Source organism: Cnephaeus nilssonii, assembly GCF_951640355.1.
Source record: "Cnephaeus nilssonii genome assembly, chromosome: 7".
Taxonomy (NCBI): Eukaryota; Metazoa; Chordata; class Mammalia; order Chiroptera; family Vespertilionidae; genus Cnephaeus; species Cnephaeus nilssonii.
This window is the reverse complement of record NC_137078.1, coordinates 25,876,841-25,894,309: the sequence shown is the minus strand read 5'-3', so window position 1 is coordinate 25,894,309 and position 17,469 is coordinate 25,876,841. Positions and strand designations below refer to the sequence as shown.

The 17,469-nt window shown below is 40.9% G+C and overlaps 1 protein-coding gene across 4 annotated transcripts in view; it reads left to right on the top strand.

Annotated features, from left to right (window-relative positions):
• Positions 1 to 17,469, top strand: part of KIF13A (kinesin family member 13A) — a 208,699-nt gene that overhangs the window by 131,883 nt on the left and 59,347 nt on the right. For all 4 annotated transcript variants that reach the window (XM_079776435.1, XM_079776433.1, XM_079776436.1 and 1 more), the window contains exons 7-11: positions 1,069 to 1,156; positions 2,378 to 2,512; positions 3,315 to 3,427; positions 15,043 to 15,154; positions 16,209 to 16,421. In XM_079776435.1, the coding sequence (XP_079632561.1) occupies positions 1,069 to 1,156; positions 2,378 to 2,512; positions 3,315 to 3,427; positions 15,043 to 15,154; positions 16,209 to 16,421 (661 nt within the window). The remainder of the gene's footprint in view (positions 1 to 1,068; positions 1,157 to 2,377; positions 2,513 to 3,314; positions 3,428 to 15,042; positions 15,155 to 16,208; positions 16,422 to 17,469) is intronic.

Below are 17,469 nucleotides of genomic sequence, written 5' to 3'. Positions count from 1 at the left end.
TTGATATTGTGCTAACTTGACTTTTTCTTGCTCATGAGTAGTATTAAAGAGTCTCTGGTTGTGCAAGCAGAGTGAGCTGAGTTCCGGGTCTGTGTGCATCAAAGTCACCCTTGTAAATGTGTGCGTTTGGTCTGCCCCTGTTTAGAGTATAGAAGAATTGCTCATTGTCACATTGAATTTTCCATCATTTAAGTTAGTAATACCTGTTTTGTAGGGTTGTAAGATTAAGTGGGAAAACTGAAATGTTCTTAGAAGACCTTGGGAAGCACCAGTGGTTCTTAGGTCCTTTTTTCCACACTTGAGTGATGCCAAGCACTGACTCTTGATTTGAAAGGTGATTAATATCTGATGCCATGAAAAAGGTGACATTACAATATAGTCATAATCTGTATTGCTTTGCTTTCATCTCAATTACCTGTTGATACACTGTTCAAATGGGTCCCACACCAGGTTTGCCATTTAAAATTTAAAAGAGCCCTAAAATCTTCACCAACAGAGGCAATTCTAAAGACAAGATAAATATCAGTAACTGCAAGCTACTGCTATACTGTAATATCACTTTCTGTATGAAATTGTCAGCATTGAAGAAGCATAAATCAATACAGACTTGGAAGAGTAAATTAAAAATAAAACAAAACACTTCAATATTGTTTACTGTGTGGTCCAAATATTAAGATATTTACTGAGAATGTGTTTATTTATAAAATAGCCTTGAGTTGTTAAATTCAATTCTGGAATGTTCTTTGCTCTGTCTTCTTTTTTTTTCCTACTGTGAAGTTCATCTACTAAAGCAAGTTGGCCTAACCTAGTATTCTGTGTGCTGGCTGTTTAGTTTGGAAGAGGAGATAGAAATTTTAAAATAGTAAGTTACTTTAAATAGAAGTCAGAGTATAAAAGACATTTCTGAAAAAGAATGCTATCTTGCTGGTCTAAATAAAGTAGCTTTTAGGACATTTTTTTATTATTAAAAAAATTATTTTGAAACTGCCATCTTGGTTTATGAATACTTAAAAAGAAAGAAAAGCCTCCAAGTTTTGTCCATTCATTCCTTTTTTCTTTCTCCTGAAGGAGTAGACAGTCTCTTAAAGTTCGAGAGCATAAAGTTTTGGGACCATATGTAGATGGTTTATCCCAACTGGCTGTCACTAGTTTTGAGGTAAGTGTTTTTATTTTAAAATGTCATTAAATAACTGACAGTAAATTGAAGTATGTAAGTGATGTTGATTTTTATGTGAATGCTTTAGAGCATATTGATATCATTCATGGTCTCCAAAACCCAGTGTCAACACACCCCAAACAGAAAAAAGGGCCTTTCATCACACTCCTCAGCCTGCTTTGTGGTGAAGGCATCACAGTATGGCTAAGAGGCCCAGCGTTTTGAGCTTCTGAATATTTTTGCTAATACCACTGTGTTGACACTATTCTACTTAAGGTTGCCACTGATGTCCATCAGGACAAATGTTAAGAATATTTGGTAGTTAACTCAACCCTTTCTCTTTGATAGGGTCCCCTGCCTTAGTTTCCATTACTTTTCACTCTTCCGTTTCTTCTGTTTTTCGGAATCAGTCCTCTCTCCATTTTCCTACTTCTTGATTTTTATGCCTTCTTACATCCTGACTTGATGTTGTTCCTTTGTTTTTATTGTCATTGCTTTGGAAATCTCATAACCAAACTGCTACCTGTTGCTGAAGAAAGCCAATGAATGAATGAGCGAATACACCCCTAAATTTAGTTTTGCTATCTCTGTGTTGTGCCTATCCTGTCATCTCTCGGCATGACTAAAATTAATCCGTGAGATAACTCTCTAGCCATTTAAATGAAGGCATTTTTCAGATGGGTACTAGACTTGTTGGAGTGATCGCTCTGTGAACTTCAGTGTCCTTTATAAGGTTCATTCATCAAACATTGCATAAGCATCCATGGGTTCCAAGTGTTGTAAGGCAGGTGTACAAAGGTGAATAAGGAAAATTCCCTGGAGAGCCATAGTATTGGAGGATAGAGGCAAATAAGTGAGCGTACATAGCTAGAGTTGTTAAGCCCAGAGAGTTCGAATAAAGTAAGATAATCACCATTATTGCACATCTGGAGTGCTCAATAAATATTAGCTCTTTTGTTCCCTAGTAACTTGCAAAGGGAAAAATTGGTAATTAACAGAGAAAGAAGACAATTGTGGGTCAGAAAGAAGGGGGAACATTTCATATACTAGAAAGCACCGAGGGAGGAGGAAGCTGGACCATGCTCGGTGAAGGAAGGGGAGGTTTTTATGGAAGGGTGGTGGCGAACGCGTCAGAGGATCATAATTAATGCATACACCTGGTGGGCAGGACCGTGGTCATATGTTTTTGCTAATAATGTTTTCCTCGTGCTTTGCCTTTAGGATATTGAGTCACTGATGTCTGAGGGAAATAAGTCTCGGACGGTAGCTGCTACCAACATGAATGAAGAAAGTAGCCGCTCGCACGCTGTGTTCAACATCATAGTCACACAGACACTTTATGACTTGCAGTCTGGGGTGAGGAACTGAGCAGACCCTTTGCTGGCAGTAAAAGATCTTAAGCATGGGTGATGGGTCTTGTGGTTAGATTTAGCAGCTGAAAATTTTGTGCGGGCTCTTCTACGTACTTTGCTTAAATCATTTAATTTCTTAGGTCTTTCTTAATACAGGGTGTCCCCCAAAATGTATACACACTTTAACAACTGATAGCTCAATTTTGAAAATAAAATGCATTTTAATAAACAAACTATATGTTCTCAAATGTGTGTATACATTTTTGAGGACAGCCTGTATATAACTTTTTTTAATTGAATTTCTTGTGTGAACTCCCTGAAGAGCATCATGATGTCACCAGACAGCTTTTAATATGTATTCTTCCATACTGAAATTCACCTAAAAGCAACTGAGTCTACCTCACTGTCATTAAGGGATATTAAAGAGGAAACCACAACATTTAGCCTAAAGAGCACTTTCTCAAAAGAAGCACTTTCTCAAAAGGAGAGGGAGTGGAGTTTGCCTGAATGCACAAGAATCCTCGTGCCCTAGTATTTCCTCATAGGCACGTAAAATCTCCAGCTTCCTGGATGCGTTCTGGATTGCTTCCCAGCTGCCATACAAAATGCTTCAGTACTGCACCAACTTAAATTTTGCCTATAAGTTGCTAGTCCAGATAACTCTGACCGTTTCAAATCTTGAGACATTTGCCTCGCTGTAGTGGATGGCTGCTCGGTTGCCCTCAGTTACAGTGCTGACATATATGTAGAAATCATTCGGTTTCTGTGTTCACATGCATTGTTTCTCTCTTGTTCCCTACACCTAGAACTCTGGAGAGAAAGTCAGTAAGGTCAGCTTGGTGGACCTGGCTGGAAGCGAAAGAGTGTCCAAAACAGGAGCCGCCGGAGAGCGACTGAAAGAAGGCAGCAACATTAACAAGTAAGGTGGCTGTGCTGCCCTGGAGCATCACATCCAGTGGCCTGTGTGGCTGGGGGTCAGACGGCTCTGATCACAGGTGGTTTGGAGTCTATCCCGCTTTAGTAAACGGCGCCGAGGAAAAACAACAGCTTCCTCGATTGAGACGCGTGAAGTTATTCAAGCTACGAGGTGCAGCCCTGCTCAAACAGTCTACAGATATTTAGTGTATCATTCTTTGTAATGTAGTCTTAGGTAAGTGCAAATCACAATTCCATAAATAAAATCATATAGTAAATTAACTCAGGGAGCTAACGCTGAAAAGAAAATCTGCTTTGAATCTCTTCATAAGGCTAATACTGTTTAAACATCAGTACTTCAAAAAACAACAACACTTACCAGTTATTGAATAACGTGCCAAACGGAAATCTCACTATGTGCCTCGAGGACCTACAGTGTGCCCAGTGAGGCAGTGAGGGCTGGAAGCAGAGTGGGGCAGATGTGTAGGAGTTTGCCAGGGAGACAAAGGAGATAAAGGCATCCTCACGGAGCACGCAGCACTGGCACAGACAGTGAGGACTTGTCTTCCAGGAGTGCAGTGTCCCAGGTGGCTCCTGCTGTGCAAGAGGAAGTCTCCCTGCTTTACAGCAGGAGAGGCAGGAGAGTTTGCCTTTAAGAGGGTGTACTCAGGCCAGACTGCCTGAGGTTAGTCCTGCCTCCACCACTTATTACATCTTTAAGTATCATAGGCAAGTGATTTCACCTCTCTGTGCTTCATTTTTCTCATCTGTAATATGGGGATAATAACCGTACCTACTTCATGGAATTGTTTGGGATTAAATGCCCACAGTGTGCTTAGAACAATGCCTGGCACATAGTATGCACTGAGTAAAATTAATTGTTGTAGCTATTGTTTTTATAATTCATATAAACAGTATAATCATTATCTTTATGCCAAGTTCAGCAGAAAGCAGTTTAGTTTTGTACTTGTAACATTTTTGTCTTGCAACATATAACTTGGGGTTTGTTTGGGACAGAAGGTGACAAGAGTTAATCTATTCAGGAACATGTCTGTGCAGCTGGGATTTTAAAATGTTGTTAGCAGATTAGAATTTTAGTATACACCAGTTTAAAATTAGAAGTAAAATACCACCCCCTCTTTCCAATGGACATAGGCGTACTCGCTGCAAAGACTGCTGCTTTAGGAGTTAATCTCCCATTCTAATAAAGGATTTTGCTATGTTTCGTGACAAAGCATGTTAGGAGCCAGGCTGGCACTACAGCTCTGCATTCCAAAATGAGCTCAGGAACCAGGATGGGAAAGCAGAAATGGGAGTGTGAGGTAGCAGGTACCAAGGAAGAGACTGTCAGCCGTCCTAGAGACCTGTCTACGGGTGCTGAGCCATGCCAGCCCTTTGCCTGCTGGCTGGAATTGTGGGGAAACACTGAAGATTCTGTGCTGTGAATTGTGGGAATTTAGAGTATGGCCTTGAAGTGTAATGATCACTAACTCTTATTGACCTCTTGCAATGTGCCAGGCATTATCCTGAATGTTCTGTGTCGCAGGTCATCTGATCCTCACATTAGCGTTGCGAAAGGGGTCTGTTACTCCATTTGCAGATGAGGGAACCAAGGCAGAGAGCAGTTACATAATGTGTCCAGGGTCACAAAGCTCTAAGTGTGGATCTTAGATTTGGGTACAGGCAATCTGGCCACAGAGCCCAGGCTCACCGCTGTGCTGTACTTGGGGTGACCATGTGTTCTGTTAGCCTGAAAAAAGTTCTGATTGGTACTTTTGTCCCAGAGTAAATATTACCATTGCCTCCTTCGATTTGGACACTGAGTTATGTAGTATGTCAAACTAGACTACCTCAAGGCCACACGATAACATGGTTGTGATCCTCCAGCAACTGGCTCTTTTCCATAATGACTTATTGAGTTGAATGGAATTCTCTTAGCATCCTGCTGTCTTTCCTTATTATATACTAGAGGCCCGATGCACGAAATTCGTGCACAGGTAAGGTCCTTAGGCCTGGCCAGCGATCAGGTTCCCCGCCTCCCCACCTCCTCCTTCCCTCGCTCCCTCAGCCCCCTGCAGCTGCCGCTGCCGCCGCCACAGCTGGTTGCCCACCATGTTCCCTGCCGCTCCCTGGTGGTCAGCGCACATCATAGTGAGTGAGCAAACTCCCAGTCTCACAGTTGAACTCCCAAGGGGACACTTGGCATATTAGCCTTTTAGATATATAGACTAGCGCTTTCACAAATGGATGTGTGTATCCCCTGCTGCTAGTCTGTGGGATATTATCATCATATTTAGGTTTCTTTATAGTTTTCAGGCCACTCTCTCTTGCATTATTTTGTGTACGGTTCATACTAGGTATTTTTTTAAATCTGTTTCAAAATGAGGAAACTGATGGTTGGAGACATTTAAGTAATATGAATGAGACATTTTAAGCCTCTGCTATGTGTCTGGCACTACAGTAGATGCTGGGGATGCAAAAGGAATTTAGATATTGTTGTAAATAGAATATTGCCTCACTGCCCCCCCCCCCCTTCACCCAAATATGTCAGGTCCTAATTCCAAAAATTTGCACATGTTACCTTACAAGGCAAAGGGATTTTGCAGATGTGGTTAAGTTATTAATATTTTGAGATGGGGAGATTATCCAGGTGGGTCTGATGTAATCACAAGCTCCTTACAAGTGAAAGAGGCAGATAGGAGAACCAGAGTCAGAGTCAGACTGATGCAGCATGAGAAAGACTTCAGTGGCCGTTGCTTGCTTGGAGGTGGAGGAAGGGCCATGAACCCAGGAATGTGGGCAGCTATGGAAACTGGAAAAGGCAAAGAAACAGATTCTCCCCTAGAGCCTCCAGAAGGAGTGCAGCCCTGCTGACACCTTGGTTTTAGCCTAATGAGACACATTCTGGACTTCTGGCCACCAGAAGTATAAGCTAAATGTGTTGTTTTAAGCCTCTACGTTTATGATTATTTGTTATAGCATGGTTACTGCCCTTGAGAGGCACATAGTTTGGGACAACAGTAAGACACTTCATTTGAAAAAGTGAAAGGAAAGAGGATTTTTTGACTGGATAACATTGAGAAATGCCATATAACCCAGCATTTAAGCATGGAACTCTTTTTTATGACACCTTTCCTAGCCTGTGGATGTCTGCCAAGTTGGTCTTGTGCTCTCCCAAAAATAACTGGCTGGAAGGGAGTGGAACTCCCTCTGAACCCTTTCTCCAGGGCTATTTTCTTTCGTCTGCACCTCTCTCTAATCTCCCTGAGTTGGCACTTAAGTGCCAAGAGCCCATTATGGATCCAGGTCTCCACCAGGGGTCCTCCAAATTCTCAGCATGGTCATCAATATGTAGTAACTGAATGAATGGAGTTTGTTTGTTTTTTTGTTTTTTGTGGGTTTTTTTTCACAGTAAGTCAGTGCTGTAATCTCACAACTGTGTTAGAGGCCTTCATAGAAATTGCGACTCACAATCCCTTACCTGTGATTCCAAAACCCCCAAACTCCCAAAGTGCTTTTTTTCTTCATAGCACACTTGTTGGTAAACTCTCACCTAAACTCTCATGCGGCTATCTCTAGTCTTTTATCTATATTTACTAGTATAATCTTTATTTACTTACTTAATGTTACTATCCATAAGTTTAACTGTAGAATTGTCCATGTATTTTACTAGGGATTGCTGTCCCAGATCCCGCCAGTGGTCACATATAGTGTGTGAAATTTCTAAAATCCGAAATATTCTGAATTTTAAGACACACGTAGCCCCATGGGTTATAGATAAGGGATATGGAGCTGCACTTTTTTTCTCCATTTTGAAAATATGGTTTGAACACTGAGCATACGGATACAGGGATGAGTGAGTAAGATGGGACCCTGGCCTCAGGGACTTCAAGGTCCAGGGGGATCCCTTGGAAGGGCAGCGTTAGTACATTCAGTGCCATAGACACTTGCACAGGGTGCAGTGGGAACACGGGTGACGGTACAGCTGGAAGGTCGGGGGCTTCTAGAGGAGCCACTGTAGCTTCTTGGTTATAGAAACTAGCCCTATGACCTTGATGTGCCTCAGTTTCCTCATCGGTAAAATGTGGATGAGGACACAACCCTAAGAGTGGGGCTATTAAAAGGATTAAATTAGTGTCTCATTGCAAAGTACTTACGACAGTGCCCAGCACATAGCAAGCTCCATATAACTGTGTACTAATAAAGTAAAATAATCTAATAAATTGAAACTGCTGCCTGATCGCTCCACAAATGGCTTTTTAAGCCTTAAATTCAGTACCCAGTTGTGTGCTAAAATGAAAGGAATCTCTGATGTTTTCTAAGCGTTCTCTCAGCCTCCTATTTGGGCTTCTATTGATGGGACATTAATAATCCTCTTAAGCAGGCCTGTCAGGGGCTTCACACAGACGTTAGTGTATGCTTCATGGGCTGTGGATTTAGGAGCTTCATCTCTTCTAAAGCTCTTAAGAGGTTTAAAGCACATGATTCCTTCATTTTTAGAGCTGAGGCTTGTGTGACTTCACCGCCACAGCCTGTTCAGGGTTTGATAGGTATAGGTCAGCTGCAGACCATCTTCACAGGGGACTGCATCTGAAAAATCAGTCTGCTGCTCCGCTTGTCTATGGAGGGTTGAATGAGGAAACCTTTCCTTTCTACTGGCATCTGGCTGGTTCAGCTCCCTTGAGAACTCATTTAGATCATGGACACTCTCTAATGCCACAAGGAATGTCATTGAAATTGGTTCCATTTTAATCTCAGCAATGGCTAGTCCTTAAATGCAAACAACATTCATCTAATGAGGATTGTTCCCAGTCTCACTTCCATTTCAATTACTGTGCTTAATAATAAAGTGTATACTGAACATCTCTAAAAATGGGTTCTACTGAACTTGTGCTAGAGATATTAGTATGTGACACTCCTAGGGTTCTGTTATATAATTTGTAATAATATAGTAACTTATAAGCTTAATGTTTCATGTGACTCAGTCCTCCTTTTCTCCTTCTTGAGGACTTTCCAGGAGGATTCTTGTTCGTTTCCTCTTGGGAACCCCACTTAAATGGGTATTGCCTGAACTGGTACCTAAGGAGAATAAAAATGGCTTGCTTCTGTTCATTGTTCCAGAGCAGTCAGAGATCCTTGTATATTTACATTTGTACATTGCAGGGAAAATCTGAATAAACATCTTTACATTTAACATGAGAGACCCATAAAGGACAGAGCAAAAATCTGCTCCTTGGGGCACAGTACCCATATATTTGGGAGCATGTGCCATTTTTACCTCTGTTTCTCAAAGCATTTTTGTGAAATACTAGTTCCTCCAATGTCTTTGGGAAGAAAAAGGAGGCCTGGACAAATAATTTTGAGAAAGGCTCCTAGTAAAACCTTCCTTTGGATATTCACAGTGGTAAAGCTCTGAGAAGACCTGAGTAATGAATACCATATAACTCTAACTTATTTCCTGAATGTATCTGATGACAGAATTCTAGGTTTAACGTATATCAAAATTTCCAGAACATATTTTCAAAATAACTTGTTTTTGGAAATGTTAGTATATACTTTATTATTACACCACAGCAATTGTGATGGAAATGAGATTGGGAGTGATTCTTATTAGATGAGCATTATTTGAGTTTAATGATTTGCATTAGCCACCAGAAAAAGGTGGTGAATAGAAATGAGGTCTCAGGTATAGGTATAAGGGTTTTCTTTCTTGACAGGTGATGCTACTGTCTTTTCCCTGTATTTTGCCATTTCTCCTTTACTTTTAAGGAGGGGGACTTACCCACTCTTAAAGAATGGGGAAAAGTATTAAACTCAGATTCACCAACTTAATCATCTTTCAAGGAATTCTTTAAAAGCCAAGAGCTGCATTCTGCTGTAAACAACAGAAACCAGCTATGGTGAGAACCAAAGGGTGTATTTCTTTTTCTCACTTAACAGAAATTCAGAAGCTGGAACAGAACCTTAGAAATGTTGTCAGGCATACAGCTCTGCTAATCTTAGTGTGTGTTCATGTTGTCCTCATAACCTCAAGATGGCTCTACCATTCACTGTTGCAAACAGGAAGGGGAAAGGAGGAGGAATAAAGGACCACCAGCTCTGTCAGCTGAATCTTGTATCTTTTGTATCCAGAGTACATAGCTTCCTTCAAAGCCCCTCCCAGTAATGTCTCCCTACATCTCATTGGCCAGAACTGTGTTTCATGGCTTCCTCAAGCTACAAAGCACTCTGGAAAGTGGAGTTTTTAGCCTGGCACATACTTCCCAATAAAATGAGGGTTCTGTTAATAAGAAGGGCCGGGGGAGATATTGGGCCAGCAACCACAGAGCATACCAATGATGATTGTATTAGTTCTTTTTAGAAAGAGGTCCATGTCCTGTTCTTCAATGTATTAAAGACTCTCTTTTACTCCACAAATACTGAGTGCTTTCTGTAAGCCAGGCACAGTAATTGATGAAGGAATTTCTATGGCAATAGAATAACCATGGCCTCAAGATGATCAGAATCTAAGTAGAAAGAGATGGAGAAATGGGTGTACTTGGTTTTATTGCACTTTGCTTTATTACATTTCATAGATGTTGGGTTTTTCACAAATTCAAGGCAAGACCCTCCAGCAGCAAAAATATTACGATTCACATTATTTCAAATAAACTGAACTGAACTTGCAGTATCTCCAAGGTATACCTGTATAAGCTAACTAATGAAGTTTAATAAACACTGTAGTTATGATCTTAGAAAAAGATCTTTGGAAAAAATAGGTAAAATAATATATTTGAAATCCATCCTAAAGAGTACAGATAACTTGCATCACATAATATCTACTCCTAAGGGCAGGAATCTGGTGGTTAGAAAGCTATGTAGGTTGGAGGAATGTGTAGAAGAGGGGAAAAAAGTTGAATTGTGACCTTTTTTTTCTCATTGATTGTATTTACTAGAGCAGCTTTTATATTGTTTTTTATCCACCCAAGTTTTACTGTCTTTTTTTATCCCAAATTGTCCATTGATATAAATAGGTAGATTTTTGAGAATTTCAGTCTTAAAGCATGGCTATCTATTTATAAACTAGTGGCCCGGTGCATGAATTTGTGCACATTGAAAGGCAATTAATTCGAAGAAATATTGTAATATTGCTATTCGCCCTTTATAATAGAAGTGTCAACCAAATTCACGATTGACAATGACATATCAAAACACACATGTGCAGTTGGTGCCAGCAAGAGCTTTGTATGTATTATGCACGCATGAGTCAACTTAGCCTTTTATAGATATAGAATAAACTTGCTTAATTAGACCTGCTTTCTAATTTAGCTAAACTTTTTCCAGCCCAGTGAAGCACCCCAACTTCTCTTTCAGGTAATTGTCAGCAACACAGCAGTAAATATCAACATGAAGCAGATTATTATTGTAGATCACGCAGGGAGAGCAAAGGGTAAAATATTTAACTGCAGCAGTGTTTGACTATATTCTGCGCAGTGAGAAAACCTGAAGTCATTTTTAAGGTCCACCATGTCTTACTTCTTTTCAGTCGGGTCAAGTTTCTAAGCTTTCTAAATCTCCGTTTTCCGGCTAATGAAAAGAAAATAGGATTCCACCAAGTCTCCTATCTACCTACTCCAGGACTTCTGTGAGGATCAAATGAGATGAGGCATGGGAAAACGCTTCACAGACATTTGGTTACAGTGTGAAATATTTCTACCTGGCTCTAAAGCAAGTTGTATTCCTGGGCTGAAGAAACTCCAAGGAGGCTAGTCGCTAGGGAGAGGAAGCCGGTTGTTGCTACGTGACATCATTACCCAGATGGACAGCATATTAGCATATATATGTATGTATGTATGTATGTATGTATGTATGTATGTATGTGTATATGTGTGTATATATATATATATATATATATATATATATATATATATATATTATTGCCTTGCCTAACTCTTCCTTCACCTCCAGTCAGCTCCTCCCCATGCTACTCTCATCCCAGCCCAAGAATTGTGCTAAGAAATTTAAAGATTAGGAGCTTCCTTGCTGTCTCCACCTCCAGTAGGTTCAGGAAAGGAGCAGTGCTTTGGTAGAATTAGAATTCTGGAATAACTTTTTCAGCCCTGAAAATTGGGAAACAACCCCACCCTGTCTGGACACCTGTGAGGCACAAAGGTGCCCATTGGCCTCCAGCATGAGCAGACAGTAGTAGCAGGATCCATAAATAGTGATTTCGTTATATTTTGAAGCTCCCTGGAATAAAGTTCTCATTAAATATGTAAGCCTGTTGCTCACCTTTCACACATTAGGCTTTTATTTTTTTTCCAGCTTTTTTTTTAATTGTTTAAAGTATTACAAATAGTAGTACATATGTCTCCTTTTCACACATTAAGCTTTTAACAGCTTTTAGGATTCCAGGAGCCCCTGGATCATTGATTTTGGGTGGGGCCTTGTAGGGAGTAGTGGTGTGGACCCCTTGTCACAACCTGCTCTCACTCATCCTGAAGTCCTACCTACCCTATAATTCTTTTCAGTTTGTTCCAAGGAGACCCTAATAGGTTTAGGTTACGTTCTTGTTTTGAATGTGTGCACACTATTAGGTAAAAGGGTGTGGCTTCAACTAATGAGAAACTTCTCCAACTAGATAAGTTATAGAGCAAAGTGAAGGCAGTAACTGGAATTGTTTGTGTAATTCCCATCCAGCTCCACCCCTGCTCCTGAGCTCACATGCTGCACTGGGCTCCCAGAGAGCACATGGTACAGTGGAGTTTTTCTCAGATCACTCATTTGATTTTATGTTTAGGAGTGACAGAAACTTTCCCTTTTTCCTCTCTACACTGTCAGATTAGGAACTATAAGTATTTGCCACAAGACAACATAAAATTTAGTTCAATGATGAAAAATCCATGACAACCTCAAAACATGTTTTCATATAAAGGGCCATTGTGAACCATAAAGTTGCTAATGATGACCTTTCAGTCACTGAGCTCTTTATATTTTGTAAGAATTAAAACAACTTCTGCTTCATTTGGTGTATTAAAAATCTGGGATAGTTCAGAGAATTGTTTTCAACTAAAAAATTTATTTCAATAGTTGTAAAATGTGGAGAATGTCCTATATTAAAGCAGAAATATATTTTTGCCTTATATTGAATTCTTACTTTCCTCTATTTCTTACATATCACATGCAATTTTCTTTCTTAAAGTTGTTAGCTTTGGGAAGATTATTGAACTTGCTGGATTTTTCTTTAATTATTAAAAAAATTTTAAGCTACATTGAAAAATAATGCACATAACACATAATTTGCCTATTTAAAGTTCAATAGTTTATTATATTCAGAGTTGTACAGCCATTACCACAACCTAATTTTAAAACATTTTAATCACCCCAAAAGAAACCTCATGCCCAAGTCATTCCCCATTGGCACCTCCCTAATCCTAAGTCTCTATAGATTTGCCTGTTCTGGATATTTCATGTAAATGGAATCAAATAATACGTGGCTGTATTATTTTCCTAGGTTTTTATATATATAACAGATTACCACAAATTAGGTTGCAAACTTTACTTTCTTATGTTCTGGAGGCCAGATATCCAAAATCAAGGGTTCGACAGGGTTTGTTCCTTCTGGGGGCTCAGAAGGAAAATTTATTTTATGCCTCTCTCCCAGCTTCTAGTGGTCACTGGCATTCCTTGGCTTGTAGGTACATCACTACAATCTGTCTCTGTCTTCCCATGCTATTCTCCATGTCTGTCTTCACATGGCCTTCTCATAAGGACACCAGTCCTTGGTTTAGAACCCTCCCTTATCCAGTATGATCTTATCTTAACTACTTTCATCTGCAAGGACCCTATTTCCAAATAAGGTCACATTCTGAGGTTCTAGTGGGCATGAATTTGAGGGAGGGGGACTGTTCAACTCAGGATAGTGGCCTTTTGTGTTTGGCTTTTTGCACTTAACATAATTTCCTAAGGTTCATTCATGTAGCTTGTATCATTCCTCTTTTATAGCCAGTAATACTCTGTTGTATGGACATACCACATTTTACTCATCCCTTCATCCTTTGATGGACATTTGGGTTGTTTCCACATGTTAGTTATTATGAATATGCTGTTATGAAAATTCATGTGCAAGTTTTTGTGTGGACATGTTTCATTTCTCTTAGGTCAGACTTGTTTAACTTTTACATCTGTCAATTATGATGTGTATATTTATGTCACTTGTGGTAATGGCTATTAGTTATTAAAATTCTTGTTCATTTTCTGCCTCTTACATTTGCTTTGCATTTCAATGACTTTTCAGTAAAACCCCTTTGGGGAATTAATTATGCTTTGTGGGGAATAGGCTTTTTTCCCTTTCAAATCAATTTCAAACCTGTTGGCATTCGAAAGAAAGTGATCTAGTCTTTCACTTGCTAACCTCTGGTCAATGGCTGATTTGGTACCCTGCCTTGTGTTTATAATAAGTAGTAACATCTGATTGTTTAAACTATTTTGAAAGCGCTTTCTCTTTGCTATATCATGTAATCTTCCTTGCAATCCTGGGAGACCTGAGGCTGCTCTTTTCTGGCTGCTAAATTTGGGACCAAGTTGAATTCCTTTTACAAGAGCAATTGGAATGTAACTGTGGCACCAGAGGATGTCCCTCATCCCTCGGTACCACATATCTATTGTTTCTAGGTGCTCTTTTCTCCAGGTGCAGAGAACATGTATTAACCACAAGGGAAAGCTCGGTAGCCTAAACCAGTGGTCCTCAAACTCTAGCCTACATCAGAATCACCTGGAGGGCTTGCTGAAGTGCAGAGTGCTGGGTCCCCACTATAAGTTTCTGATTCAGTTGGTCTGGGGAGGGGCCTGAAAATGCATTTCTAACCAGATCCCCACTAATGCTAATGCTGCTGATCCCAGGATCACATTTTGAGATAGGCCAAGACAACTAAACGTATTTATCATTTTGGGTAGCCTTCAACGAGGCCTTCTTAAAATTAAATGTGCATATGTGTCACCTGGAGTCACCTTTAACTGGTCCTGATTCAGTAGGCCTGGGAGTCTTTAGATTGTTTCTAGCCAGCTCTCAGGTGATGCCAAAGCTGCTTTGAGTAGCAAGGTTGGAAGAGTAGCCATATGCTGTACTGTGCATGGGTAGATCTTGGTTTTTGTAATCTATTAACTACGTGAAGTAAACTTACCAGCTTTAAGCAGATGAACAGTTATATACCTTATAACAGGTAGTGGAAGGGGACTTTGCAACTCACATGGTTATTCTGGGAAACAAACTCAGAGGCCAGTATGGCCCAAATTAGGCCCAAAGAGTAAATGGTTTAGACTTATGTCATAATATTTGGAGTAAATTAAAGTTTTCCAGTGTGATCTTTTAAATGTACGTTTCTAGGTTCTGAAATGAGTGTTTTAGAGGTCCTGTGATTCACCAGAAGAGATTCTTATAGGAGTTCTAAATTCATTATTTTAAATTAATGGAGTTACTTTTTGTTTTTCTTTGTCTCAGCTTCTTGACAAATTAATGTAGAGTTGATTGTATCAACTTTAGGGCTTTATTCTGCATATTTTATACTTACTACCTATAAGGATTGTTGAAAACAAAATAAACATTCTATAAAACTAATTTTTAAATTATTGTCTTGGCAGATCACTGACAACCTTGGGTTTGGTTATCTCATCACTGGCTGACCAGGCAGCTGGCAAGGGTAAAAACAAATTTGTGCCTTATCGAGATTCAGTCCTCACTTGGCTTCTTAAGGTAACTCAGCATTCAGTGTTTTGTACCAACTAAAAATTAGCTGTGTCAGAGGTGACAGCTGAAACGTGTGTGCAAAGCTAAATATACAATGAACACCTGACAGTATTGTCCTGCTATCCCAATTCCTATGAACATAGAATGAAAACTAATTTCCATTGCCTTTTATTTCATTACTAGAGGCCTGGTGCACAAAATTCGTGCGGGGGGGTGGGGAGGGGTGTCCCTCAGCCCAGCCTGCGCCCGCTTCAATCTGGGACCCCTCCAGGGATGTCTGACTACCCTCTCACAATCCAGGACTGCTGGCTCCCAACCGCTCACCTGCCTGCCTGCCTGCCTGCCTGCCTGATTGCCCCTAACCACTTCTACCTGCCAGCCTGATCACCCCCTAACCACTCCCCTGCCAGCCTGATTGCCCCTAACTGCCCTCCCCTGCTGGCCTGGTCACCCCTAACTGCCCTCCCCTGCCAGCCTGGTCACCCCTAACTGCCCTCCCTTGCAGGCCTGGTCCCCCTCAACTGCCCTCCCATGCAGGCCTTGTCCCTCCCAACTTCCCTCCCCTGCAGGCCTGGTCACCCCTAACTGCCCTCCCCTACAGGTCTTGTCCCTCCCAACTGCCCTCCGCTGCAGGCCTGGTCACCCCTAACTGCTCTCCTCTGCCGGCCCAGTCTCCCCCAATCGCCCTCCCCTGCAGGCCTGGTCCCTCCCAAATGCCCTCCCCTGCTGGCCTGATCGCCCACAACTGCCCTCCCCTGCTGGCCATCTTGTGGTGGCCATCTTGTGTCCACATGGGGGTGGCCATCTTTGACCATATGGGGCAGCCATCTTGTGTTGGAGTGATGGTCAATTTGCATATTACCTCTTTATTATACAGGATAATGTTTGATGGACATTATTCATTGTTGTGAATATAGAGAGACCACATTTCATCTTGTCATAAAATTATTTGTGAAATACAAACCCATTTCCATAGTGTCATGCATGCATGTTTACTGCTTTCATCATACATGTTGTGCATGAAGTACTATTTCCTAAGATGCTATTTGAAATTTTGCAGGACAATTTGGGAGGCAACAGCCAGACCTCTATGATAGCCACCATTAGCCCAGCAGCAGACAACTATGAAGAGACCCTCTCCACATTGCGATATGCAGATCGAGCCAAAAGGATTGTTAACCATGCCATTGTGAATGAGGATCCCAATGCAAAAGTCATCCGGGAACTGCGGGAGGAAGTCGAGAAACTGAGAGAGCAGCTCTCGCAGGCTGAGGTAATGTACATTATAAGGAATATTGTCAATAATCTTACCTAATAAAAGAGAAATATGCAAATTAACCATCACTCTGCTGCACCCACAGCCAGTCAGAGTGAGTATGCAAATTAACCCAACAAAGATGGAGGTTAATTTGCATATGCAGGCACAGAGCGGTGTGAAGCCTGCTATGAGGGGAAGGGGGGCAACGGAGGGAGCTACTGGAGTGGTGCTCCAGACAGAAGCGGGGACTTGCCGGCTCCCGGGCGGGTGGGGTGGGGAGTGGGGACTTGCTGGCTCCCGGGTGGCTGGGAGTGAAGCCAGGGGCCTATTCTTGCACGAATATCGTGCAACGGGCCTCTAGTATTGTAATAACTATCTATGGTGACAGGTGAGTACTAGGCTTATTGCAGTGAACACTGTGTAAGGTATATAAATGTCTACTCACTATATTGTACACTTGAAACTAGTATAATATTGTAAGTCAACTATAATTTAAAAATAAAAAATCAGCCTGGTGCTCCCTGTTTTCAGAGTTTCTGCCTTGTGATATCTGAGTGGTAAGGACATGCTTGCTTGCAGTTCTGGGTCATCTTCGTGTGGCTCAACATTTGAGTGTTGATTGGCGTCTACTGTGTGCTAAGCATTGTGAGGACAACATGAGTAATACAAGCCTTCTGTCCTAGGAACCTATAGTGAAGGAAGCAGACAATTAAGAGAGAGTTGTTGCTACTAGCTAGTTGTTTGCTGCAGGAAATCAGTGGTCCTTGAGAGCACAGATCTCTTCCAGCGTGAAATCCTAAGAACCAATTGTGATGTTTTATTAATATTGTAGACAGTATTCCCAAAGGGCTCAGATAAGTTAGTTGTGTGTCATCTCCACCTTAAGTCATGGAAGATAGCATGATCAAGGATAATTAAATATTAGGAATAATTCAGAAATACATATTTTAAAAAATTTATATTAGCTCCTGAGAGTAAACAAATTGGTGCATTGTTGCCATCTTTCCTCGACTTTACCCAGACTTTAATAATTGCATCCTCTTCCAAATAGCTGTTGCTTTAG